This window comes from Pseudophryne corroboree, chromosome 6, assembly GCF_028390025.1.
Source record: "Pseudophryne corroboree isolate aPseCor3 chromosome 6, aPseCor3.hap2, whole genome shotgun sequence".
In the NCBI taxonomy this organism is placed as follows: Eukaryota; Metazoa; Chordata; class Amphibia; order Anura; family Myobatrachidae; genus Pseudophryne; species Pseudophryne corroboree.
In genome coordinates, this window is record NC_086449.1 from 117,251,922 (window position 1) to 117,279,015 (window position 27,094).

The window sequence follows — 27,094 nt, forward strand, 5'->3', positions numbered from 1 at the left end:
TTGATCCCAAAGTATTATTAACCTCAAAAACCATAATTTACACTCATTTTCAGTCTATTCTGAATACCTCACACCTCACAATATTATTTTTAGTCCTAAAATTTGCACCGAGGTCGCTGTGTGAGTAAGATAAGCGACCCTAGTGGCCGACACAAACACCGGGCCCATCTAGGAGTGGCACTGCAGTGTCACGCAGGATGTCCCTTCCAAAAAACCCTCCCCAAACAGCACATGACGCAAAGAAAAAAAGAGGCGCAATGAGGTAGCTGTGTGAGTAAGATTAGCGACCCTAGTGGCCGACACAAACACCGGGCCCATCTAGGAGTGGCACTGCAGTGTCACGCAGGATGGCCCTTCCAAAAAACCCTCCCCAAACAGCACATGACGCAAAGAAAAAAAGAGGCGCAATGAGGTAGCTGACTGTGTGAGTAAGATTAGCGACCCTAGTGGCCGACACAAACACCGGGCACATCTAGGAGTGGCACTGCAGTGTCACGCAGGATGTCCCTTCCAAAAAACCCTCCCCAAACAGCACATGACGCAAAGAAAAAAAGAGGCGCAATGAGGTAGCTGTGTGAGTAAGATTAGCGACCCTAGTGGCCGACACAAACACCGGGCCCATCTAGGAGTGGCACTGCAGTGTCACGCAGGATGTCCCTTCCAAAAAACCCTCCCCAATCAGCACATGATGCAAAGAAAAAGAAAAGAAAAAAGAGGTGCAAGATGGAATTATCCTTGGGCCCTCCCACCCACCCTTATGTTGTATAAACAAAACAGGACATGCACACTTTAACCAACCCATCATTTCAGTGACAGGGTCTGCCACACGACTGTGACTGATATGACGGGTTGGTTTGGACCCCCCCCAAAAAAGAAGCAATTAATCTCTCCTTGCACAAACTGGCTCTACAGAGGCAAGATGTCCACCTCATCTTCACCCTCCGATATATCACCGTGTACATCCCCCTCCTCACAGATTATCAATTCGTCCCCACTGGAATCCACCATCTCAGCTCCCTGTGTACTTTGTGGAGGCAATTGCTGCTGGTCAATGTCTCCGCGGAGGAATTGATTATAATTCATTTTAATGAACATCATCTTCTCCACATTTTCTGGATGTAACCTCGTACGCCGATTGCTGACAAGGTGAGCGGCGGCACTAAACACTCTTTCGGAGTACACACTTGTGGGAGGGCAACTTAGGTAGAATAAAGCCAGTTTGTGCAAGGGCCTCCAAATTGCCTCTTTTTCCTGCCAGTATAAGTACGGACTGTGTGACGTGCCTACTTGGATGCGGTCACTCATATAATCCTCCACCATTCTATCAATGTTGAGAGAATCATATGCAGTGACAGTAGACGACATGTCCGTAATCGTTGTCAGGTCCTTCAGTCCGGACCAGATGTCAGCATCAGCAGTCGCTCCAGACTGCCCTGCATCACCGCCAGCGGGTGGGCTCGGAATTCTGAGCCTTTTCCTCGCACCCCCAGTTGCGGGAGAATGTGAAGGAGGAGATGCTGACAGGTCGCGTTCCGCTTGACTTGACAATTTTGTCACCAGCAGGTCTTTCAACCCCAGCAGACCTGTGTCTGCCGGAAAGAGAGATCCAAGGTAGGCTTTAAATCTAGGATCGAGCACGGTGGCCAAAATGTAGTGCTCTGATTTCAACAGATTGACCACCCGTGAATCCTTGTTAAGCGAATTAAGGGCTGCATCCACAAGTCCCACATGCCTAGCGGAATCGCTCCGTGTTAGCTCCTTCTTCAATGCCTCCAGCTTCTTCTGCAAAAGCCTGATGAGGGGAATGACCTGACTCAGGCTGGCAGTGTCTGAACTGACTTCACGTGTGGCAAGTTCAAAGGGCATCAGAACCTTGCACAACGTTGAAATCATTCTCCACTGCACTTGAGACAGGTGCATTCCATCTCCTATATCGTGCTCAATTGTATAGGCTTGAATGGCCTTTTGCTGCTCCTCCAACCTCTGAAGCATATAGAGGGTTGAATTCCACCTCGTTACCACTTCTTGCTTCAGATGATGGCAGGGCAGGTTCAGTAGTTTTTGGTGGTGCTCCAGTCTTCTGTACGTGGTGCCTGTACGCCGAAAGTGTCCCGCAATTTTTCTGGCCACCGACAGCATCTCTTGCACGCCCCTGTCGTTTTTTAAAAAATTCTGCACCACCAAATTCAAGGTATGTGCAAAACATGGGACGTGCTGGAATTTGCCCATATTTAATGCACACACAATATTGCTGGCGTTGTCCGATGCCACAAATCCACAGGAGAGTCCAATTGGGGTAAGCCATTCCGCGATGATCTTCCTCAGTTGCCGTAAGAGGTTTTCAGCTGTGTGCGTATTCTGGAAAGCGGTGATACAAAGCGTAGCCTGCCTAGGAAAGAGTTGGCGTTTGCGAGATGCTGCTACTGGTGCCGCCGCTGCTGTTCTTGCGGCGGGAGTCCATACATCTGCCCAGTGGGCTGTCACAGTCATATAGTCCTGACCCTGCCCTGCTCCACTTGTCCACATGTCCGTGGTTAAGTGGACATTGGGTACAACTGCATTTTTTAGGACACTGGTGAGTCTTTTTCTGACGTCCGTGTACATTCTCGGTATCGCCTGCCTAGAGAAGTGGAACCTAGATGGTATTTGGTAACGGGGGCACACTGCCTCAATAAATTGTCTAGTTCCCTGTGAACTAACGGCGGATACCGGACGCACGTCTAACACCAACATAGTTGTCAAGGACTCAGTTATCCGCTTTGCAGTAGGATGACTGCTGTGATATTTCATCTTCCTCGCAAAGGACTGTTGAACAGTCAATTGCTTACTGGAAGTAGTACAAGTGGGCTTACGACTTCCCCTCTGGGATGACCATCGACTCCCAGTGGCAACAACAGCAGCGCCAGCAGCAGTAGGCGTTACACGCAAGGATGCATCGGAGGAATCCCAGGCAGGAGAGGACACGTCAGACTTGCCAGTGACATGGCCTGCAGGACTATTGGCATTCCTGGGGAAGGAGGAAATTGACACTGAGGGAGTTGGTGGGGTGGTTTGCGTGAGCTTGGTTACAAGAGGATTTACTGGTCAGTGGACTGCTTCCGCTGTCACCCAAAGTTTTTGAACTTGTCACTGACTTATTATGAATGCGCTGCAGGTGACGTATAAGGGAGGATGTTCCGAGGTGGTTAACGTCCTTACCCCTACTTATTACAGCTTGACAAAGGGAACACACGGCTTGACACCTGTTGTCCGCATTTCTGGTGAAATACCTCCACACCGAAGAGCTGATTTTTTTGGTATTTTCACCTGGCATGTCAACGGCCATATTCCTCCCACGGACAACAGGTGTCTCCCCGGGTGCCTGACTTAAACAAACCACCTCACCATCAGAATCCTTCTGGTCAATTTCCTCCCCAGCGCCAGCAACACCCATATCCTCCTCATCCTGGTGTACTTCAACACTGACATCTTCAATCTGACTATCAGGAACTGGACTGCGGGTGCTCCTTCCAGCACTTGCAGGGGGCATGCAAATAGTGGAAGGCGCATGCTCTTCACGTCCAGTGTTGGGAAGGTCAGGCATCGCAAACGACACAATTGGACTCTCCTTGTGGATTTGGGATTTCAAAGAACGCACAGTTCTTTGCGGTGCTTTTGCCAGCTTGAGTCTTTTCAGTTTTCTAGCGAGAGGCTGAGTGCTTCCATCCTCATGTGAAGCTGAACCACTAGCCATGAACATAGGCCAGGGCCTCAGCCGTTCCTTGCCACTCCGTGTGGTAAATGGCATATTGGCAAGTTTACGCTTCTCCTCCGACAATTTTATTTTAGGTTTTGGAGTCCTTTTTTTTCTGATATTTGGTGTTTTGGATTTGACATGCTCTGTACTATGACATTGGGCATCGGCCTTGGCAGACGACGTTGCTGGCATTTCATCGTCTCGGCCATGACTAGTGGCAGCAGCTTCAGCACGAGGTGGAAGTGGATCTTGATCTTTCCCTAATTTTGGAACCTCAACTTTTTTGTTCTCCATATTTTATAGGCAGAACTAAAAGGCACCTCAGGTAAACAATGAAGATGGATGGATTGGATACTAGTATACAATTATGGACGGACTGCCACGGTTAGGTGGTATAAAAAAACCACGGTTAGGTGGTATATATTGTAATACAATTATGGATGGACGGACTGCCTGCCGAGTGCCGACACAGAGGTAGCCACAGCCGTGAACTACCGCACTGTACACTGGTTGATAAAGAGATAGTAGTATACTCGTAACAACTAGTATGACTGACTATGACGGTATAAAGAATGAAAAAAAAAACACGGTTAGGTGGTATATATTGTAATACAATTATGGATGGACGGACTGCCTGCCGAGTTCCGACACAGAGGTAGCCACAGCCGTGAACTACCGCACTGTACACTGGTTGATAAAGAGATAGTAGTATACTCGTAACAACTAGTATGACTGACTATGACGGTATAAAGAATGAAAAAAAAACCACGGTTAGGTGGTATATATTGTAATACAATTATGGATGGACGGACTGCCTGCCGAGTTCCGACACAGAGGTAGCCACAGCCGTGAACTACCGCACTGTACACTGGTTGATAAAGAGATAGTAGTATACTCGTAACAACTAGTATGACTGACTATGACGGTATAAAGAATGAAAAAAAAACCACGGTTAGGTGGTATATATTATAATACAATTATGGATGGACGGACTGCCTGCCGACTGCCGACACAGAGGTAGCCACAGCCGTGAACTACCGCACTGTACACTGGTTGATAAAGAGATAGTAGTATACTCGTAACAACTAGTATGACTGACTATGACGGTATAAAGAATGAAAAAAAACCCACGGTTAGGTGGTATATATTATAATACAATTATGGATGGACGGACTGCCTGCCGACTGCCGACACAGAGGTAGCCACAGCCGTGAACTACCGCACTGTACACTGGTTGATAAAGAGATAGTAGTATACTCGTAACAACTAGTATGACACTATGACGGTATAAAGAATGAAAAAAAAACCACGGTTAGGTGGTATATATTATAATACAATTATGGATGGACGGACTGCCTGCCGAGTGCCGACACAGAGGTAGCCACAGCCGTGAACTACCGCACTGTACACTGGTTGATAAAGAGATAGTAGTATACTCGTAACAACTAGTATGACTGACTATGACGGTATAAAGAATGGAAAAAAAACCACGGTTAGGTGGTATATATTATAATACAATTATGGATGGACGGACTGCCTGCCGACTGCCGACACAGAGGTAGCCACAGCCGTGAACTACCGCACTGTACACTGGTTGATAAAGAGATAGTAGTATACTCGTAACAACTAGTATGACACTATGACGGTATAAAGAATGAAAAAAAAACCACGGTTAGGTGGTATATATTATAATACAATTATGGATGGACGGACTGCCTGCCGACTGCCGACACAGAGGTAGCCACAGTCGTGAACTACCGCACTGTACACTGGTTGATAAAGAGATAGTAGTATACTCGTAACAACTAGTATGACACTATGACGGTATAAAGAATGAAAAAAAAACCACGGTTAGGTGGTATATATTATAATAATACAATTATGGATGGACGGACTGCCTGCCGACTGCCGACACAGAGGTAGCCACAGCCGTGAACTACCGCACTGTACACTGGTTGATAAAGAGATAGTAGTATACTCGTAACAACTAGTATGACTATGACGACGGTATAAAGAAAGAAAAAAAAATACCACGGTTAGGTGGTATATAATTATACAATTATGGATGGACGGACTGCCTGCCGAGTGCCGACTGCCGACACAGAGGTAGCCACAGCCGTGAACTACCGCACTGTACTGTGTCTGCTGCTAATATAGACTGGTTGATAAAGAGATAGTATACAACAATATACTACTATACTGGTGGTCAGGCACTGGTCACCACTAGTCACACTGGCAGTGGCACTCCTGCAGCAAAAGTGTGCACTGTTTAATTTTAAATTAATATAATATTATGTACTCCTGGCTCCTGCTATAACAACCTGCAGTGCTCCCCAGTCTCCCCCACAATTATTATAAGCTTTTATACATTGATGTGCAGCACACTGGGCTGAGCTGAGTGCACACAGACTGAGTCACACTGTGTGACTGCTGTGTATCGTTTTTTTCAGGCAGAGAACGGATATAGCAGAGAACGGATATATTAAATAAAAGTTAACTTAACAACAACTGCACTGGTCACTGTGGTAAACTCTGTCTGCACAATCTCTCTCTCTCTCTCTCTCTTCTAATCTATTCTAATGGAGAGGACGCCAGCCACGTCCTCTCCCTATCAATCTCAATGCACGTGTGAAAATGGCGGCGACGCGCGGCTCCTTATATAGAATCCGAGTCTCGCGAGAATCCGACAGCGTCATGATGACGTTCGGGCGCGCTCGGGTTAACCGAGCAAGGCGGGAAGATCCGAGTCGCTCGGACCCGTGAAAAAAAAAGTGAAGTTCGTGCGGGTTCGGATTCAAAGAAACCGAACCCGCTCATCTCTAGTGCAAACATGTCTATCATCCATTGATATGCCGAAAATAGCATCCACTTTTTTACTCTGCAATCAGTAGTTGCCATGTAACAATATATATCTTCTTCTTCTTCTTCTTCTTCTTCTTCTTCTTCCTCCTTCCTCCTACCCCTGTTTTTCCTCGTTTCTTCCCTTCCTCTCACCTAGCTCAATTACAAGAGGTCTCTCTACTTGTCCCACTATACCTTCCTCTCTATTATTCCTGTATCCACCCCCCCCCCCACCCCCCCCCCCAATGTTCCCAAATATTCCTACTGTTTCCCTCTATTTTTAGGAAAGTTCCGATGTCCTCTTTTAAAAATGACAAAGTCTCATACTTTGGCATTTTTAAAAGAGGAATGGTAATGGGAACAGATCACCATTGCCGTCACTCTGACACACCGATCTTGCATAAATATACATTCATGTCTGTATGGGTCATTTTATAAACATTTGGGGAAAATCCCACCAACATTCTACACGACGGGGAGAATCTCACACAAGCAGGGTTAACCTGTGGCTGACTATGCTGGGTATCTCTCTTTTGTCACAGTAACTAGAGTTCCTAAACAAGACTGCCAATACGTTGTGAGGCAACCTGCCTGTGCTAGCCACCCGGGTGTACAGGAGCCCAGCCATCACCTTTATGTCTTTGAAAATGGTGCATCCCCTGCACAGACTGAACCCCAGATCACCTTCGTTACATGTAGTGCCAGGGGGACAGAAAAATGCCCCAATCAGACGTTTTAGCCTCGCAGAAAAGTACAGATGTGTTACATGCTGGACAGATCCAGCTTGGTGTAAGTAAGCTGACAGGGGCTGTTCCTGGGTCTCTTTGCAGCGCCTAGGCTAGCAATGGCCGTATAGGCCTAGGGGAGACCTTGGAGTACTGGTGTGGTGCAGAGAGGCTGCACGCTGCTTTTCTCATGCCCAATAAAAGACTCTTTTTCTGCGTTAGGGAAACACAAGGTGAGGGCAGATTTCCCCTTACACTCAGACAGGGAAGGGTTTACAAGGACTGCTTATTCCGCCAATGAGAGCGCAGAACGCACCAGGCTCAGCAGCCAATTACAGCACAGCAGGCACCGTATATAAAAGACGTCAGAGAGCGGCTTGTGCTGTATTACCATTTGTTGGTTAAAGTGACGTTGAGCTAACATGGCAGAAACTGCACCAGCCGTCGCCGCTGTCCCGCCGTCAGAGGGCGCAGCCAAAAAGAAGAGGCAGCCGAAGAAAGCTGCAGGGGGAGCCAAGAAAAGCGGCAAGTCTTCCGGGCCCAGCGTTTCCGAGCTGATCTTAAAGGCCGTGGCCGCCTCCAAGGAGCGCAGTGGAGTTTCTCTTGCCGCCCTGAAGAAGGCTCTGGCTGCCGGAGGCTACGATGTGGAGAAGAATAACAGTCGCATCAAAGTGGGGGTGAAAGGATTGGTGACCAAAGGAACTCTCACCCAAGTGAAAGGCACCGGAGCTTCCGGCTCCTTCAAGCTCAATAAGAATCAGCTGGAGAGCAAGAAGGCCGCCCTGAAGCCCAAGAAACCAGCGGCAAAGAAAGTGGCCAAGTCCCCGAAGAAGCCCAAGAGAGCTCCGAGTGCAGCCAAGAGCCCCAAGAAGGTGAAGAAACCCACAAAAGCGGCTGCTGCCAAAAGCCCAAAGAAGCCTAAAGCCGCGAAGCCCAAGAAAGCGGCCAAGAAGGCGGCGAAGCCCAAAGCAGCCAAGAGTCCGGCCAAGAAGGCGGCGAAGCCCAAAGCCGCCAAAAGCCCGGCCAAGAAGGTAGCTAAGCCCAAGAAAGCTGCGGCCAAGAAGTGATGGAAGAGCCGCCGTAGCAGCCTCGCTTCCTTGTTATCCCCCCAAAGGCTCTTTTCAGAGCCACCCACCCTGTCCCGGCAGAGCTGTAGGCGCACGGCGTACAGATATTGAGTCACTACATTACGTTACAGTTCAGCAGTGTCTCCGTGGGATTTTTGGTTACTTATTGATAGGTAACGCAGGGTTATTTATTAGCGCTACTGTAGCAAGACTGATCGGGAAATAATACCTGGATGTCCTGCTTCCTACCTCAGGCCGCTCACAATAGCGGCATGCTTCCTTCCTGTGTACTCGAACACTCACCATTCCCTGTGGTGAACAGTCTGCAGGGTAGCTGCTGAAAAGCAAGTATCAATTTAATGTTTGTTTGCACTTTCTGAGAACACTAGCTACACAATAACAGGGAGACTGCTTTACCAGAAAGAGAACCTCCAGTAGAGACAAATAGTTCTGTGCAGTTTCTATCAGAGTAGTTGGCTAGTAAGCTTCCCTACTTATTAATTGTTCAAGAGGTCGTTGTAACAGAATTATATATAAACTACACTTGGAGAAACATTCACAGCTGTGCCTTAATACCCTATGCTTGAATTTTAGGACATGTATTGTGTCAGCATGTCATCGTTATAATACAAGTTACGTTTTAACTCAACATCTTTTCAAGAGTACCCCGCTACAGCACCTCCTGCGCACGCTATGCACGGTATATTACACCTACATCCTTCAGAATTTTTCATAAAACAATATCGAACCGATTCCACCCGGACACAAGGAGGCATCATCCAAATGGACAGAGGCAATTATGCTGCTGCCTTTTTCCATTCCAGATTGACTAGAATTCTAGATATATATGGTCTATGCATTGTAAATGGCAACTTCTGGCGTCTTATATTTGAATATCCAGCGAGACTTTGTAGATGGGAAAGAAGTGTATTTCTATCGTTAGTATTGTGGATCTGACTAACAATACGCTTCCCTCGAAAAGCAGCATGTTCATAAAGCTCATTTCAGGAGTACTGTAGGTGGCCCTTAAAAGGGCCTTTTGTTAGCGTGTTTCGGGAAAGGAGATCAGCCAAAGAGGAGCCAGATCTTAACCTCCAAAACCATACAGAGTGCGGCCCTGGCGCTTGAGAGCATAGACCACATCCATAGCGGTCACAGTCTTCCTCTTGGCGTGCTCGGTGTAAGTGACGGCGTCCCGGATCACATTCTCTAGAAAGACCTTCAGCACCCCACGGGTCTCCTCGTAGATGAGGCCAGAAATGCGCTTCACGCCACCTCTGCGAGCGAGACGGCGAATGGCTGGCTTCGTGATGCCCTGGATGTTGTCCCGCAGCACCTTCCTGTGGCGCTTAGCGCCTCCTTTCCCGAGTCCCTTACCACCTTTGCCTCTTCCTGACATCTTCAAACAGCTTGCGAGTTGCAATCAGTAAGAATGAGTTGATCGCCTCACAGCAGCCCTTTATTAAGAGGAAGGGCGGACCTGATGGGGGACTTAGAACTCGGAGAGGAGGAGACCTGGGTAGTCCGCCTTTTCTGACTTAGCACACCGCAGGACAGTGGCAGCTTTCTCTTCGTCATCTCTATTCATTTCCGTGAACAGATATATAAATGTAAAAAAAAAAAATTGTATCCATTTGATCCCACATTTCTAGGGTAAAATAGGAAAAGAAGGTTTTACACCTATAGTCAATTAACGAAAAGTAGTGACATTTCATTCTCCCTGAAATGATAAATAATATATTTTCCAAATACATATATAGTGTTTATCACTATTAAGTCGGACCCACACCAGCGCCTTGGGCTAGGAGCGCGATTCATCGGACTGGCCCAATGAGAGACGAGCTAAATTCGGCGGGTCAAAACAAGTTAACCGGAGTGGACAATTCAAATCCTGGTAGGGGAACACTCCCCCAATGGCATGCCGCTTCTGATGTGTCCCTCGCTACAAGTATTCCTGGCACCCAGGCTCGGTTCGCTTCGATCTCTAATTAGCGAGCGCCAGCGTATCAGCTATGTTCTCTCGCCGTCTCATAATATTGTATATTAGGTGTAAATAATAATAGTATGTCAATTGGGTCAGCTGAACCGTACCTTAGCGCTCAGCCACATTGCGACCCGGATCACTACTACTCCTCAAATAACCATTGAAGCCGTTTTTACAGCAACGAGCATAACTGGTACGTGTGCGCCTAAACGGGAACCCTGCTGTGTGATGTCATAATGGACTAGGTACAAGCAGGGGCACCGCAGTTTGCATCCCGTTGTTACTTTTGCAACGATATCATAGTAACACGGGTCATCTTGAAGACCGACTTTTAACCACCTGCTTATCAAGATTATGATACAGTAGTAGCGATATTAACAATGTAACAATCCAGTTTGTATCACTTGAGCCAGACAGAAAATTATGTGCTAGTCACACAGCAACTACACGGGCAGTGTTTCTGCTGCTCTCTGGCTTTTTAGAAGCCCTGGCATCTGTAGCTTTGACGAGTTCTGTAGAAATCTGATCTACGTCTGGAACGTGTTTTACAGTACATGAGAGCGGAGAGAATGCCGCTTTGCACGCAGTAATCATCAACAGGGGGGGGGGGGTCTCCTGTACTAGCTCGCACACTAGAGGGGAGTTCCCCAGCATCCGACTAACAAGATGCACATGTATAAGGAATGAAGAAACTACAACACAGCCTAGATTACTGTGATTCAGTCAAATTCAGGGAGACAGGACACAGCGCAAATAATAAGTTACAGCCCGATTAGCGAGGAGATGGGTGGCTCTTAAAAGAGCCTTTGTGTTCGTGTGGGAGAGGAAGGGGAGATTACTTGGCGCTGGTGTACTTGGTGACGGCCTTGGTGCCCTCGGACACGGCGTGCTTGGCCAACTCTCCCGGCAGCAGCAGGCGTACGGCGGTCTGGATCTCCCGGGAGGTGATGGTGGAGCGCTTGTTGTAGTGAGCCAGGCGGGAAGCTTCCCCCGCAATGCGCTCAAAAATGTCATTGACAAAGGAGTTCATGATGCCCATAGCCTTGGAGGAGATGCCGGTGTCAGGGTGCACCTGCTTCAGCACCTTGTACACGTAGATGGCGTAACTCTCCTTCCTGCTCTTCCTACGCTTCTTTCCATCTTTCTTCTGGGTCTTGGTTACGGCCTTCTTTGAGCCCTTCTTGGGCGCCGGCGCGGACTTTGCTGGTTCAGGCATTTCCACCACTCACTTCTTCTACACACAGCAGGGAGAATCTGTGCCGTACACCGCCCGGGTTTGCTCTATTTATAGGCATCTTATGCAAATGAGGCTTCAACGCTTCTGGTAAAAGTGTAGGGTAAGTATAAGCTAAGTATAGGGTAAAAGTGTCACGTGACGCTGAGTGGTAGCTAACACCCCCCCCCCCCACACACACACACACTACATATTGCGGATTGGTCTGTGGATAAACTCGAGCTGCATTGGTTCATTTGTAAGCAAACCAATCACAGAGCACGCGGTAGACCCACTCTGAGTGTATATATAGGAGGAGGGCGGTACTAAAGGTTCACATTTTCTCTCAGTTTGTTAGAAGGAATTATTTGTTTTGTGAACTGAACATGTCCGGCAGAGGCAAACAAGGCGGCAAGACCCGGGCTAAGGCCAAGACTCGCTCATCCCGGGCCGGTCTCCAGTTCCCAGTCGGTCGCGTTCACCGTCTGCTGAGGAAAGGAAACTATGCTGAGCGAGTGGGAGCCGGTGCCCCGGTCTATCTGGCCGCGGTGCTGGAGTATCTGACGGCTGAGATCCTGGAGCTCGCCGGAAACGCCGCCCGCGACAACAAGAAGACCCGCATCATCCCCCGCCACCTGCAGCTGGCTGTGCGCAACGACGAAGAGCTCAACAAGCTGCTCGGTGGGGTGACCATCGCCCAGGGAGGCGTTCTGCCCAACATCCAGGCCGTGCTGCTGCCCAAGAAGACCGAGAGCCACAAACCGGCCAAGAGCAAGTAATGTGAGGCTGGCAGCTTCCACCACCGAAACGATGTACCCGACACACAACACAAAGGCTCTTTTCAGAGCCACCCACGTCTTCCCAGGAGAGCTGTGTGTACTGTCATTGCTTGTGTTGTAGCGATATCTGACGGGCTAGCCGCGCTTTCATCTCCACATCCCGTCCATACAACCGCTAAAGGTATAGACGCTCCCTTACCCTTTAGGAGCCCTGGTCTGTTGTGGTGAAATCTAAAGATAGTCTGAATATTCCCTTTGCAATAACTGCATGCTGCAAATGAGGCCCCTTCCGCTTATAGGAGTGGGAAGCTGATCCGTGTAAAGTATATAAGGAGAGAAACCATATTCTCTCTCCGTGTGACGTAACAAAGCTAGGATGAAAACAGCTGCATTACATACAAATATTTGATAATTGAGAGAAATATCCTCTTATCCCAGCTGAAGAAAACAATTTTACAAGGGAATCTAGGCGGAACACTAGTAACAATGTACTGTCGGGTGAACCAGCCCGTCCAGATATTTAATTATTTTTGATAGTCAACATTCCATTATTCACTTTGCGGCTTGCTTATCGTATTATATATGTAAACTTCATAGACTTGGCCTGTCATTTGAAGCTGCTATGGGTGGAGAGCGGAGGATTCATCCGCATCCTGTTACTCTGACACTGAGGGGTGACTTATGCTGCAGCTCGTTTAGAAAGACTTGGTGGCTCTGAAAAGAGCCTTTGGGTTGTTGCGTGTATAGGAGTGCCGAGTTTCTATGCCCTCTCCCCTCGGATCCTGCGGGCCAGCTGGATGTCTTTGGGCATGATGGTCACCCTCTTGGCGTGGATGGCGCACAGGTTGGTGTCCTCGAACAGCCCCACCAGATAAGCCTCGCTGGCCTCTTGTAGGGCCATGACGGCGGAGCTCTGGAAGCGCAGGTCAGTCTTGAAGTCCTGGGCGATCTCACGCACCAGACGCTGGAAGGGCAGCTTGCGGATCAGCAGCTCAGTGGATTTCTGATACCGGCGGATCTCGCGAAGAGCAACAGTTCCAGGACGATAGCGGTGAGGTTTCTTCACGCCGCCGGTAGCTGGGGCGCTCTTCCGGGCAGCTTTCGTTGCCAGCTGCTTGCGGGGAGCTTTCCCTCCTGTAGATTTGCGGGCGGTCTGCTTGGTCCTGGCCATATTTCCACACAGATCTGACTTCTACCAAGTAGAAAAAAGACTGAATAGCCAACAGCCGGCAACAACTGTATTTATGCACAGAGCTGCTTTGTGATTTGATGAGTTAAACACGCCCTTCATCCTGGTTGGTTTCGGTGAAGAAGCTGTAAGTTTCATAAAGCCCGCCAAGAATTTCTGTTTCCTCTATTGTTTATGTGAAGTTTCTAACGGCCCGGCCTCGAGGTCTTTTCACGGTATAGCAGCCCCGGCCCCAGTACACATATACCAAACGTAATCACACACAGTGCTGCTGAATAGCTGCAATAGCCGGGGATAAAAAATATATATATATATATATATATATTGTGTGTACAGAATATAATCCTTACAAGCCCTAATACCAGGGAAATGATAATATGGGATGGCAGGTAAACTAGCAAACAACAACAGCAAAAGCAGCACAGCTTAGATCAAAACAGCGGCGTATAAAATAAAATAATCATTTGATCATTAAAACATGAATGTTAAATCTAAAGCTGCTCACTTTAATGTAGTCAGAACTCCTGCGTGTGTGAGAAACGATATGATACTAATGGGAAACAGTATTATAGTATGATACAATTGTAACTACTCTATTGAAACATTGCTGGATACAATCTGAGCAAAAGTATCAACTTAGACCGCAACCTCAACCTCGTGAATCTGCTAAACTACATGAAGAGAATATAAGGCTATATATTTAGTTTCAAAGGGGGTTCTACATCTACTCAGAGGAAATTAAAATCCTATAAAGTACTAAAGGCCCTGCATAGCAATACCCTTATTGTTTTATTTTATTACTGGGTTTTTTTTTTCCTGTATGCCCATTTAACTATTGTATATTCATTTCAATTGTTCTTGTAAAAATAAACTTTAAAACATCTGTTAAAAGTTGTATTTATGGTAATTAATCGAATGTAAGACTCTGAGGAATAAACAGATTTAAAACCAGTATATATTCAACTGAATTTATGTGACATAGCAATTATCTATCTATCTATCTATCTATCTATCTATCTATCTATCTATCTATCTATCTATCTAATTGTATTGGAACTCATTGAAATACCCGTTTGTATATGTACCACACGAAAATGTAAATTATTGCTGTTAAATACATCGCATAAAAAAGTATACACTGTATGTGATAATGTCTGGAAACAATCAAAAATGTTTAACGTAAAAAAATCATTCCAGATCGATGGTAGCATGAATATTCCTCTTATTCATGCTACTACTTAAAAAAAATGATGCCCTTCACCTAGGGCATCTCTTCTGGCAGAGATTAAGGGTCATCCTGACAACATGGCACCAGGTCATTATAGATCCTACACCCAAGAATAGGCCCACAGCGTTACAGTTGGCAGGATTGATAAAAGTGGAAGTACCTGCTTTGATTTGCCAGCTCACTTGGATTGCCTTACATTGTGGCTGCTATAGTTTGGTTGGATAGGTGGATGATTTGTGGTCAGCCATCCACTCTCCGATTTCCATAGCCAATTGTATCAGAAATTGCTTCTTTAAGACGAGATCCAGGATCTCATCTCTTTTCAATGACTGTGGATCTTCCACCCATCGTTCCACACAATTGCATCAACTGGGTGGCATATACCGAAATGTGAGCTAGAAACACCTTGAAGATAACCAAGAACATTACACAGCACAAATGTTTTATCACAGTGATATGTGGAATTGAAAGGAGTCATCTCAGGAAACCCACATACTTTAAGAAGAGGTTCCATTAATCCGGTTGACAGATGACCAGTGGGATCTGGTCCATGAATTCAGCCTTATGGTCCAGAAGTTACTTTCATATGGTGTGCATACATGAAATGCAATGCTCCATGTTGAGCAACTTTCTCATGCTTAAGTACAATTGCTTGTGGCACAGCAATGCATCTAAATAACTTTGTTGCACCATTGCTCCACTCCTCGGGTGACCGTTATCTTTGATCTTGGCCTGCCATTTGCCTGCTGGCTAGCAGTTGTGTTCATTTTTTTTGTCCTCTTCCACACCTTTTCATCTGCTCCTGATTCGCCGATTCTTCTCCTTGTTCCTCCCATGTCCCATTGATAACCCTTTGTGTCTCGTCACTTTAATTCTGCCTTTTATTTTTACATTCCACTCATTTGTCCAATCTTTATCTATTCCTCCTTCTGCCTTTTCTTCCCATCTCCGATTATCTCCTCCCTTTTCTTATCTTACACTACTCTTCTCCCTGTTCCAACTTTTTTCCCTTCATCACCCTTATTTTTCACCTCATTTCTCCCATCCCTCACACTTTACTCATACCCTCCTATTTCTACGTCCCCCTTTTTCCTACTGTCTCCTCCTGTTGTCCACCCTACTTCCACTACCACCCCCCTACAAATAAAACACACACACACACACACACACACACACACACTCACACACTACAATGTTTCTCTTTTAAATGGTTGCAGTACTGGGGGAACTGTGGTCAAAATCGTGAATGTAAGTAAGATGGGGAGTGTTAGGGTTCGACTGCAGGAGGTTAGGTTGTGGTTAGGCAATAGTGGCAGGGTTAGAGATAGGCTGTGGGAGGGGAGGGTTAGGATGTGGGGAGGGAGTGTTAGGGTTAGGAACAAAGAAGGGGGGTAGGTTTAGGCTACAGGAGGGATATGTTTAGGAACTAAGGAGAAGGTGAGGGTTATTATACTTACCTCTCCCCTGTCGTGATTCTCAGCATCGGGATGCCGCTGATGGTCTTCTGACCACAGTCATCCCAAATGCGGGCCTCCCGTATGTTTTCCGAGGTCAGTATCATGCAGTCTAAGGGAGTTAATGATTTGCAGGACCACAAGCTAAACCTTATATGTCTGGGACATTGCATGAAGAAAACACAAGGCTACTGTAGATTTGGATTATATAAAGGGGCTTTTCTACTACTCACTGGAAACGAAATAAAAAAAATAAAAAATAAAAACAGAACCTTATTGTTCTACTATAATCACTGAATTTGTATTTATGCATATGTATCTCATTTATATCCATTTTGCTTGCTATTGAAAAAAAATCCTTGCACTTTAAAAGAATTGAGAAAAGTTATATTTATGATAAAATAATAGAGTTTAGGCTCTTAAATGGGACCATAGGGATTTAAGGACAATATATATCTATCATAGTTTATGTGAAATAATAATAAAAATAAACCTAATTCAATAACAATCACTCACCTCTTCTGATGGTGCACCACGCCAACAATGTCTGCTCCAATGTGAGTGTGCCACTACCCATGACTCCTCATTGTGCTATTACTTACCGCTGAGAAATAATTAGTAATATGGGGAAACATGTAATCAATGCGCACATTCCATAGTAAGATGGAACAGGGCCTTCCCGCCTCTTCAACTGGGTCAGTTTTTATGTATGTATATATTTATTTATTTATTTATTTATTTATTTTTCTACCATCCTTGGAGACGCAGAAAGCCACTGGTGTGGCACAGATCCAGCTCCGTGGTCCCCCTACCTGCTCTGGAGTTTCTATGCAGACTCCCACCGCTCTAGTGCCCTACTCCAGCCTGCCATCATTGGTTGGGGGTGAGGTTCAGACCTTGATGGTACTTGCTGCTGGCCCACGCCCTCCATTTTGCAGTCATCAACTCTGTTTGTCCACATCTCACGTCCATCCTCATGTGCCTTCCATTCCTCTATGGCGATCATCTTCTCTCAACACTGCTCTTGACCTGCCCTAGTCTATATCTGTGCTTTCCATCACTGGTCAATGCAGTTGAACTCTGGTCTGTTAATCTGCGTTGCCCTTCTTCTCACAACTTTGCATCCACAGTGGATCTCTGCTGACACAAAGGGGGTAATTCCAAGTTGATCGCAGCAGGACATTTTTTGCAGTTGGGCAAAACCATGTGCACTGCAGGTGGGGCAGATATAACATTTGCAGAGACAGTTAGGTTTGGGTGGGTTATTTTGTTTTTGTGCAGAGAAAATACTGGCTGCGTTATTTGTACACTGCAATTTAGATTGCAGATTGAACACACCACACCCAAATCTAACTCTCTCTGCAAATGTTATATCTGCCCCACCTGCAGTGTACATGGTTTTGCCCAACTGCTAAAAATGTCCTGCTGCGATCAACTTGGAATTACCCCCAATGTTTCCCCCAGAGGTTCTGATGCTCCGTTCCGCAGCCGCCTTTTCTCCAGACCAGGCATTCCCAACCACGGTCCTCAAGGCACACTAACAGTGCAGGTTTTAGTGATATCCATGCTTCACCACAGGTGACTTAATTAGTAGCTCAGTTATTTTGATTTAACCATCTGTGCTGCAGCCTGGATATCACTAAAACCTGCACTGTTGGTGTGCCTAGAGGACCATGGATGGGAATGCCTGCTCTAGACATTCAGCCTCGTGGTCTCTGCATATCTTTCGCCTGCTATCCAACAGTGAGGTTCAGTGCTGAAGCTGCAGCAACTGCTTTTATCACGGTAGTACATTTGAAAACGTAAGATTAGTTGAACCATTGCTCCTCAGGTGACTGTTGTCTCTCATCTTATTCTGCAAGCTTCATCATTTTATTTTATTTCCCAGAACTATTGTGTGCAAACTAGAGATGAGCGCCTGAAATTTTTCGGGTTTTGTGTTTTGGTTTTGGGTTCGGTTCCGCGGCCGTGTTTTGGGTTCGAACGCGTTTTGGCAAAACCTCACCGAATTATTTTTGTCGGATTCGGGTGTGTTTTGGATTCGGGTGTTTTTTTCCAAAAACACTAAAAAACAGCTTAAATCATAGAATTTGGGGGTCATTTTGATCCCAAAGTATTATTAACCTCAAAAACCATAATTTACACTCATTTTCAGTCTATTCTGAATACCTCACACCTCACAATATTATTTTTAGTCCTAAAATTTGCACCGAGGTCGCTGTGTGAGTAAGATAAGCGACCCTAGTGGCCGACACAAACACCGGGCCCATCTAGGAGTGGCACTGCAGTGTCACGCAGGATGTCCCTTCCAAAAAACCCTCCCCAAACAGTACATGACGCAAAGAAAAAAAGAGGCGCAATGAGGTAGCTGTGTGAGTAAGATTAGCGACCCTAGTGGCCGACACAAACACCGGGCCCATCTAGGAGTGGCACTGCAGTGTCACGCAGGATGGCCCTTCCAAAAAACCCTCCCCAAACAGCACATGACGCAAAGAAAAAAAGAGGCGCAATGAGGTAGCTGACTGTGTGAGTAAGATTAGCGACCCTAGTGGCCGACACAAACACCGGGCACATCTAGGAGTGGCACTGCAGTGTCACGCAGGATGTCCCTTCCAAAAAACCCTCCCCAAACAGCACATGACGCAAAGAAAAAAAGAGGCGCAATGAGGTAGCTGTGTGAGTAAGATTAGCGACCCTAGTGGCCGACACAAACACCGGGCCCATCTAGGAGTGGCACTGCAGTGTCACGCAGGATGTCCCTTCCAAAAAACCCTCCCCAATCAGCACATGATGCAAAGAAAAAGAAAAGAAAAAAGAGGTGCAAGATGGAATTATCCTTGGGCCCTCCCACCCACCCTTATGTTGTATAAACAAAACAGGACATGCACACTTTAACCAACCCATCATTTCAGTGACAGGGTCTGCCACACGACTGTGACTGATATGACGGGTTGGTTTGGACCCCCCCCAAAAAAGAAGCAATTAATCTCTCCTTGCACAAACTGGCTCTACAGAGGCAAGATGTCCACCTCATCTTCACCCTCCGATATATCACCGTGTACATCCCCCTCCTCACAGATTATCAATTCGTCCCCACTGGAATCCACCATCTCAGCTCCCTGTGTACTTTGTGGAGGCAATTGCTGCTGGTCAATGTCTCCGCGGAGGAATTGATTATAATTCATTTTAATGAACATCATCTTCTCCACATTTTCTGGATGTAACCTCGTACGCCGATTGCTGACAAGGTGAGCGGCGGCACTAAACACTCTTTCGGAGTACACACTTGTGGGAGGGCAACTTAGGTAGAATAAAGCCAGTTTGTGCAAGGGCCTCCAAATTGCCTCTTTTTCCTGCCAGTATAAGTACGGACTGTGTGACGTGCCTACTTGGATGCGGTCACTCATATAATCCTCCACCATTCTATCAATGTTGAGAGAATCATATGCAGTGACAGTAGACGACATGTCCGTAATCGTTGTCAGGTCCTTCAGTCCGGACCAGATGTCAGCATCAGCAGTCGCTCCAGACTGCCCTGCATCACCGCCAGCGGGTGGGCTCGGAATTCTGAGCCTTTTCCTCGCACCCCCAGTTGCGGGAGAATGTGAAGGAGGAGATGTTGACAGGTCGCGTTCCGCTTGACTTGACAATTTTGTCACCAGCAGGTCTTTCAACCCCAGCAGACCTGTGTCTGCCGGAAAGAGAGATCCAAGGTAGGCTTTAAATCTAGGATCGAGCACGGTGGCCAAAATGTAGTGCTCTGATTTCAACAGATTGACCACCCGTGAATCCTTGTTAAGCGAATTAAGGGCTGCATCCACAAGTCCCACATGCCTAGCGGAATCGCTCCGTGTTAGCTCCTTCTTCAATGCCTCCAGCTTCTTCTGCAAAAGCCTGATGAGGGGAATGACCTGACTCAGGCTGGCAGTGTCTGAACTGACTTCACGTGTGGCAAGTTCAAAGGGCATCAGAACCTTGCACAACGTTGAAATCATTCTCCACTGCACTTGAGACAGGTGCATTCCATCTCCTATATCGTGCTCAATTGTATAGGCTTGAATGGCCTTTTGCTGCTCCTCCAACCTCTGAAGCATATAGAGGGTTGAATTCCACCTCGTTACCACTTCTTGCTTCAGATGATGGCAGGGCAGGTTCAGTAGTTTTTGGTGGTGCTCCAGTCTTCTGTACGTGGTGCCTGTACGCCGAAAGTGTCCCGCAATTTTTCTGGCCACCGACAGCATCTCTTGCACGCCCCTGTCGTTTTTTAAAAAATTCTGCACCACCAAATTCAAGGTATGTGCAAAACATGGGACGTGCTGGAATTTGCCCATATTTAATGCACACACAATATTGCTGGCGTTGTCCGATGCCACAAATCCACAGGAGAGTCCAATTGGGGTAAGCCATTCCGCGATGATCTTCCTCAGTTGCCGTAAGAGGTTTTCAGCTGTGTGCGTATTCTGGAAAGCGGTGATACAAAGCGTAGCCTGCCTAGGAAAGAGTTGGCGTTTGCGAGATGCTGCTACTGGTGCCGCCGCTGCTGTTCTTGCGGCGGGAGTCCATACATCTGCCCAGTGGGCTGTCACAGTCATATAGTCCTGACCCTGCCCTGCTCCACTTGTCCACATGTCCGTGGTTAAGTGGACATTGGGTACAACTGCATTTTTTAGGACACTGGTGAGTCTTTTTCTGACGTCCGTGTACATTCTCGGTATCGCCTGCCTAGAGAAGTGGAACCTAGATGGTATTTGGTAACGGGGGCACACTGCCTCAATAAATTGTCTAGTTCCCTGTGAACTAACGGCGGATACCGGACGCACGTCTAACACCAACATAGTTGTCAAGGACTCAGTTATCCGCTTTGCAGTAGGATGACTGCTGTGATATTTCATCTTCCTCGCAAAGGACTGTTGAACAGTCAATTGCTTACTGGAAGTAGTACAAGTGGGCTTACGACTTCCCCTCTGGGATGACCATCGACTCCCAGTGGCAACAACAGCAGCGCCAGCAGCAGTAGGCGTTACACGCAAGGATGCATCGGAGGAATCCCAGGCAGGAGAGGACACGTCAGACTTGCCAGTGACATGGCCTGCAGGACTATTGGCATTCCTGGGGAAGGAGGAAATTGACACTGAGGGAGTTGGTGGGGTGGTTTGCGTGAGCTTGGTTACAAGAGGATTTACTGGTCAGTGGACTGCTTCCGCTGTCACCCAAAGTTTTTGAACTTGTCACTGACTTATTATGAATGCGCTGCAGGTGACGTATAAGGGAGGATGTTCCGAGGTGGTTAACGTCCTTACCCCTACTTATTACAGCTTGACAAAGGGAACACACGGCTTGACACCTGTTGTCCGCATTTCTGGTGAAATACCTCCACACCGAAGAGCTGATTTTTTTGGTATTTTCACCTGGCATGTCAACGGCCATATTCCTCCCACGGACAACAGGTGTCTCCCCGGGTGCCTGACTTAAACAAACCACCTCACCATCAGAATCCTTCTGGTCAATTTCCTCCCCAGCGCCAGCAACACCCATATCCTCCTCATCCTGGTGTACTTCAACACTGACATCTTCAATCTGACTATCAGGAACTGGACTGCGGGTGCTCCTTCCAGCACTTGCAGGGGGCATGCAAATAGTGGAAGGCGCATGCTCTTCACGTCCAGTGTTGGGAAGGTCAGGCATCGCAAACGACACAATTGGACTCTCCTTGTGGATTTGGGATTTCAAAGAACGCACAGTTCTTTGCGGTGCTTTTGCCAGCTTGAGTCTTTTCAGTTTTCTAGCGAGAGGCTGAGTGCTTCCATCCTCATGTGAAGCTGAACCACTAGCCATGAACATAGGCCAGGGCCTCAGCCGTTCCTTGCCACTCCGTGTGGTAAATGGCATATTGGCAAGTTTACGCTTCTCCTCCGACAATTTTATTTTAGGTTTTGGAGTCCTTTTTTTTCTGATATTTGGTGTTTTGGATTTGACATGCTCTGTACTATGACATTGGGCATCGGCCTTGGCAGACGACGTTGCTGGCATTTCATCGTCTCGGCCATGACTAGTGGCAGCAGCTTCAGCACGAGGTGGAAGTGGATCTTGATCTTTCCCTAATTTTGGAACCTCAACTTTTTTGTTCTCCATATTTTATAGGCAGAACTAAAAGGCACCTCAGGTAAACAATGGAGATGGATGGATTGGATACTAGTATACAATTATGGACGGACTGCCACGGTTAGGTGGTATAAAAAAACCACGGTTAGGTGGTATATATTGTAATACAATTATGGATGGACGGACTGCCTGCCGAGTGCCGACACAGAGGTAGCCACAGCCGTGAACTACCGCACTGTACACTGGTTGATAAAGAGATAGTAGTATACTCGTAACAACTAGTATGACTGACTATGACGGTATAAAGAATGAAAAAAAAAACACGGTTAGGTGGTATATATTGTAATACAATTATGGATGGACGGACTGCCTGCCGAGTTCCGACACAGAGGTAGCCACAGCCGTGAACTACCGCACTGTACACTGGTTGATAAAGAGATAGTAGTATACTCGTAACAACTAGTATGACTGACTATGACGGTATAAAGAATGAAAAAAAAACCACGGTTAGGTGGTATATATTGTAATACAATTATGGATGGACGGACTGCCTGCCGAGTTCCGACACAGAGGTAGCCACAGCCGTGAACTACCGCACTGTACACTGGTTGATAAAGAGATAGTAGTATACTCGTAACAACTAGTATGACTGACTATGACGGTATAAAGAATGAAAAAAAAACCACGGTTAGGTGGTATATATTATAATACAATTATGGATGGACGGACTGCCTGCCGACTGCCGACACAGAGGTAGCCACAGCCGTGAACTACCGCACTGTACACTGGTTGATAAAGAGATAGTAGTATACTCGTAACAACTAGTATGACTGACTATGACGGTATAAAGAATGAAAAAAAACCCACGGTTAGGTGGTATATATTATAATACAATTATGGATGGACGGACTGCCTGCCGACTGCCGACACAGAGGTAGCCACAGCCGTGAACTACCGCACTGTACACTGGTTGATAAAGAGATAGTAGTATACTCGTAACAACTAGTATGACACTATGACGGTATAAAGAATGAAAAAAAAACCACGGTTAGGTGGTATATATTATAATACAATTATGGATGGACGGACTGCCTGCCGAGTGCCGACACAGAGGTAGCCACAGCCGTGAACTACCGCACTGTACACTGGTTGATAAAGAGATAGTAGTATACTCGTAACAACTAGTATGACTGACTATGACGGTATAAAGAATGGAAAAAAAACCACGGTTAGGTGGTATATATTATAATACAATTATGGATGGACGGACTGCCTGCCGACTGCCGACACAGAGGTAGCCACAGCCGTGAACTACCGCACTGTACACTGGTTGATAAAGAGATAGTAGTATACTCGTAACAACTAGTATGACACTATGACGGTATAAAGAATGAAAAAAAAACCACGGTTAGGTGGTATATATTATAATACAATTATGGATGGACGGACTGCCTGCCGAGTGCCGACACAGAGGTAGCCACAGCCGTGAACTACCGCACTGTACACTGGTTGATAAAGAGATAGTAGTATACTCGTAACAACTAGTATGACTGACTATGACGGTATAAAGAATGGAAAAAAAACCACGGTTAGGTGGTATATATTATAATACAATTATGGATGGACGGACTGCCTGCCGACTGCCGACACAGAGGTAGCCACAGCCGTGAACTACCGCACTGTACACTGGTTGATAAAGAGATAGTAGTATACTCGTAACAACTAGTATGACACTATGACGGTATAAAGAATGAAAAAAAAACCACGGTTAGGTGGTATATATTATAATACAATTATGGATGGACGGACTGCCTGCCGACTGCCGACACAGAGGTAGCCACAGCCGTGAACTACCGCACTGTACACTGGTTGATAAAGAGATAGTAGTATACTCGTAACAACTAGTATGACACTATGACGGTATAAAGAATGAAAAAAAAACCACGGTTAGGTGGTATATATTATAATAATACAATTATGGATGGACGGACTGCCTGCCGACTGCCGACACAGAGGTAGCCACAGCCGTGAACTACCGCACTGTACACTGGTTGATAAAGAGATAGTAGTATACTCGTAACAACTAGTATGACTATGACGACGGTATAAAGAAAGAAAAAAAAATACCACGGTTAGGTGGTATATAATTATACAATTATGGATGGACGGACTGCCTGCCGAGTGCCGACTGCCGACACAGAGGTAGCCACAGCCGTGAACTACCGCACTGTACTGTGTCTGCTGCTAATATAGACTGGTTGATAAAGAGATAGTATACAACAATATACTACTATACTGTTGGTCAGGCACTGGTCACCACTAGTCACACTGGCAGTGGCACTCCTGCAGCAAAAGTGTGCACTGTTTAATTTTAAATTAATATAATATTATGTACTCCTGGCTCCTGCTATAACAACCTGCAGTGCTCCCCAGTCTCCCCCACAATTATTATAAGCTTTTATACATTGATGTGCAGCACACTGGGCTGAGCTGAGTGCACACAGACTGAGTCACACTGTGTGACTGCTGTGTATCGTTTTTTTCAGGCAGAGAACGGATATAGCAGAGAACGGATATATTAAATAAAAGTTAACTTAACAACAACTGCACTGGTCACTGTGGTAAACTCTGTCTGCACAATCTCTCTCTCTCTCTCTCTCTTCTAATCTATTCTAATGGAGAGGACGCCAGCCACGTCCTCTCCCTATCAATCTCAATGCACGTGTGAAAATGGCGGCGACGCGCGGCTCCTTATATAGAATCCGAGTCTCGCGAGAATCCGACAGCGTCATGATGACGTTCGGGCGCGCTCGGGTTAACCGAGCAAGGCGGGAAGATCCGAGTCGCTCGGACCCGTGAAAAAAAAAGTGAAGTTCGTGCGGGTTCGGATTCAAAGAAACCGAACCCGCTCATCTCTAGTGCAAACATGTCTATCATCCATTGATATGCCGAAAATAGCATCCACTTTTTTACTCTGCAATCAGTAGTTGCCATGTAACAATATATATCTTCTTCTTCTTCTTCTTCTTCTTCTTCTTCTTCTTCTTCTTCCTCCTTCCTCCTACCCCTGTTTTTCCTCGTTTCTTCCCTTCCTCTCACCTAGCTCAATTACAAGAGGTCTCTCTACTTGTCCCACTATACCTTCCTCTCTATTATTCCTGTATCCACCCCCCCCCCCCCACCCCCCCCCCAATGTTCCCAAATATTCCTACTGTTTCCCTCTATTTTTAGGAAAGTTCCGATGTCCTCTTTTAAAAATGACAAAGTCTCATACTTTGGCATTTTTAAAAGAGGAATGGTAATGGGAACAGATCACCATTGCCCTCACTCTGACACACCGATCTTGCATAAATATACATTCATGTCTGTATGGGTCATTTTATAAACATTTGGGGAAAATCCCACCAACATTCTACACGACGGGGAGAATCTCACACAAGCAGGGTTAACCTGTGGCTGACTATGCTGGGTATCTCTCTTTTGTCACAGTAACTAGAGTTCCTAAACAAGACTGCCAATACGTTGTGAGGCAACCTGCCTGTGCTAGCCACCCGGGTGTACAGGAGCCCAGCCATCACCTTTATGTCTTTGAAAATGGTGCATCCCCTGCACAGACTGAACCCCAGATCACCTTCGTTACATGTAGTGCCAGGGGGACAGAAAAATGCCCCAATCAGACGTTTTAGCCTCGCAGAAAAGTACAGATGTGTTACATGCTGGACAGATCCAGCTTGGTGTAAGTAAGCTGACAGGGGCTGTTCCTGGGTCTCTTTGCAGCGCCTAGGCTAGCAATGGCCGTATAGGCCTAGGGGAGACCTTGGAGTACTGGTGTGGTGCAGAGAGGCTGCACGCTGCTTTTCTCATGCCCAATAAAAGACTCTTTTTCTGCGTTAGGGAAACACAAGGTGAGGGCAGATTTCCCCTTACACTCAGACAGGGAAGGGTTTACAAGGACTGCTTATTCCGCCAATGAGAGCGCAGAACGCACCAGGCTCAGCAGCCAATTACAGCACAGCAGGCACCGTATATAAAAGACGTCAGAGAGCGGCTTGTGCTGTATTACCATTTGTTGGTTAAAGTGACGTTGAGCTAACATGGCAGAAACTGCACCAGCCGTCGCCGCTGTCCCGCCGTCAGAGGGCGCAGCCAAAAAGAAGAGGCAGCCGAAGAAAGCTGCAGGGGGAGCCAAGAAAAGCGGCAAGTCTTCCGGGCCCAGCGTTTCCGAGCTGATCTTAAAGGCCGTGGCCGCCTCCAAGGAGCGCAGTGGAGTTTCTCTTGCCGCCCTGAAGAAGGCTCTGGCTGCCGGAGGCTACGATGTGGAGAAGAATAACAGTCGCATCAAAGTGGGGGTGAAAGGATTGGTGACCAAAGGAACTCTCACCCAAGTGAAAGGCACCGGAGCTTCCGGCTCCTTCAAGCTCAATAAGAATCAGCTGGAGAGCAAGAAGGCCGCCCTGAAGCCCAAGAAACCAGCGGCAAAGAAAGTGGCCAAGTCCCCGAAGAAGCCCAAGAGAGCTCCGAGTGCAGCCAAGAGCCCCAAGAAGGTGAAGAAACCCACAAAAGCGGCTGCTGCCAAAAGCCCAAAGAAGCCTAAAGCCGCGAAGCCCAAGAAAGCGGCCAAGAAGGCGGCGAAGCCCAAAGCAGCCAAGAGTCCGGCCAAGAAGGCGGCGAAGCCCAAAGCCGCCAAAAGCCCGGCCAAGAAGGTAGCTAAGCCCAAGAAAGCTGCGGCCAAGAAGTGATGGAAGAGCCGCCGTAGCAGCCTCGCTTCCTTGTTAT

The 27,094-nt window shown here is 46.8% G+C and overlaps 6 protein-coding genes across 6 annotated transcripts; 3 read left to right on the plus strand and 3 right to left on the minus strand.

Moving 5' to 3' along the window:
* Positions 1-7,454: 7,454 nt before the first annotated feature.
* Positions 7,455-8,369, plus strand: LOC134934460 (histone H1B-like). Its single transcript, XM_063929898.1, has one exon. It carries the CDS (start codon positions 7,725-7,727, stop codon positions 8,367-8,369), a length of 645 nt encoding a protein of 214 aa, XP_063785968.1. The 5' UTR covers positions 7,455-7,724.
* Positions 8,370-9,456: 1,087 nt separating this feature from the next.
* Positions 9,457-9,768, minus strand: LOC134934461 (histone H4). Its single transcript, XM_063929899.1, has one exon. It carries the CDS (start codon positions 9,766-9,768, stop codon positions 9,457-9,459), a length of 312 nt encoding a protein of 103 aa, XP_063785969.1.
* Positions 9,769-11,188: 1,420 nt separating this feature from the next.
* On the minus strand, positions 11,189-11,569 carry LOC134934981 (histone H2B 1.1). Its single transcript, XM_063930299.1, has one exon. The coding sequence runs from the start codon at positions 11,567-11,569 to the stop codon at positions 11,189-11,191; it is 381 nt and encodes a 126-aa protein (XP_063786369.1).
* Positions 11,570-11,952: 383 nt separating this feature from the next.
* On the plus strand, positions 11,953-12,345 carry LOC134934462 (histone H2A type 1-like). Its single transcript, XM_063929900.1, has one exon. The coding sequence runs from the start codon at positions 11,953-11,955 to the stop codon at positions 12,343-12,345; it is 393 nt and encodes a 130-aa protein (XP_063785970.1).
* A 760-nt stretch (positions 12,346-13,105) lies between these two features.
* Positions 13,106-13,516, minus strand: LOC134934982 (histone H3). The gene has a single exon (XM_063930300.1). It carries the CDS (start codon positions 13,514-13,516, stop codon positions 13,106-13,108), a length of 411 nt encoding a protein of 136 aa, XP_063786370.1.
* A 12,626-nt stretch (positions 13,517-26,142) lies between these two features.
* LOC134934464 (histone H1B-like) lies at positions 26,143-27,057 on the plus strand. Its single transcript, XM_063929901.1, has one exon. The coding sequence runs from the start codon at positions 26,413-26,415 to the stop codon at positions 27,055-27,057; it is 645 nt and encodes a 214-aa protein (XP_063785971.1). The 5' UTR covers positions 26,143-26,412.
* The last annotated feature ends 37 nt before the right edge of the window (positions 27,058-27,094 follow it).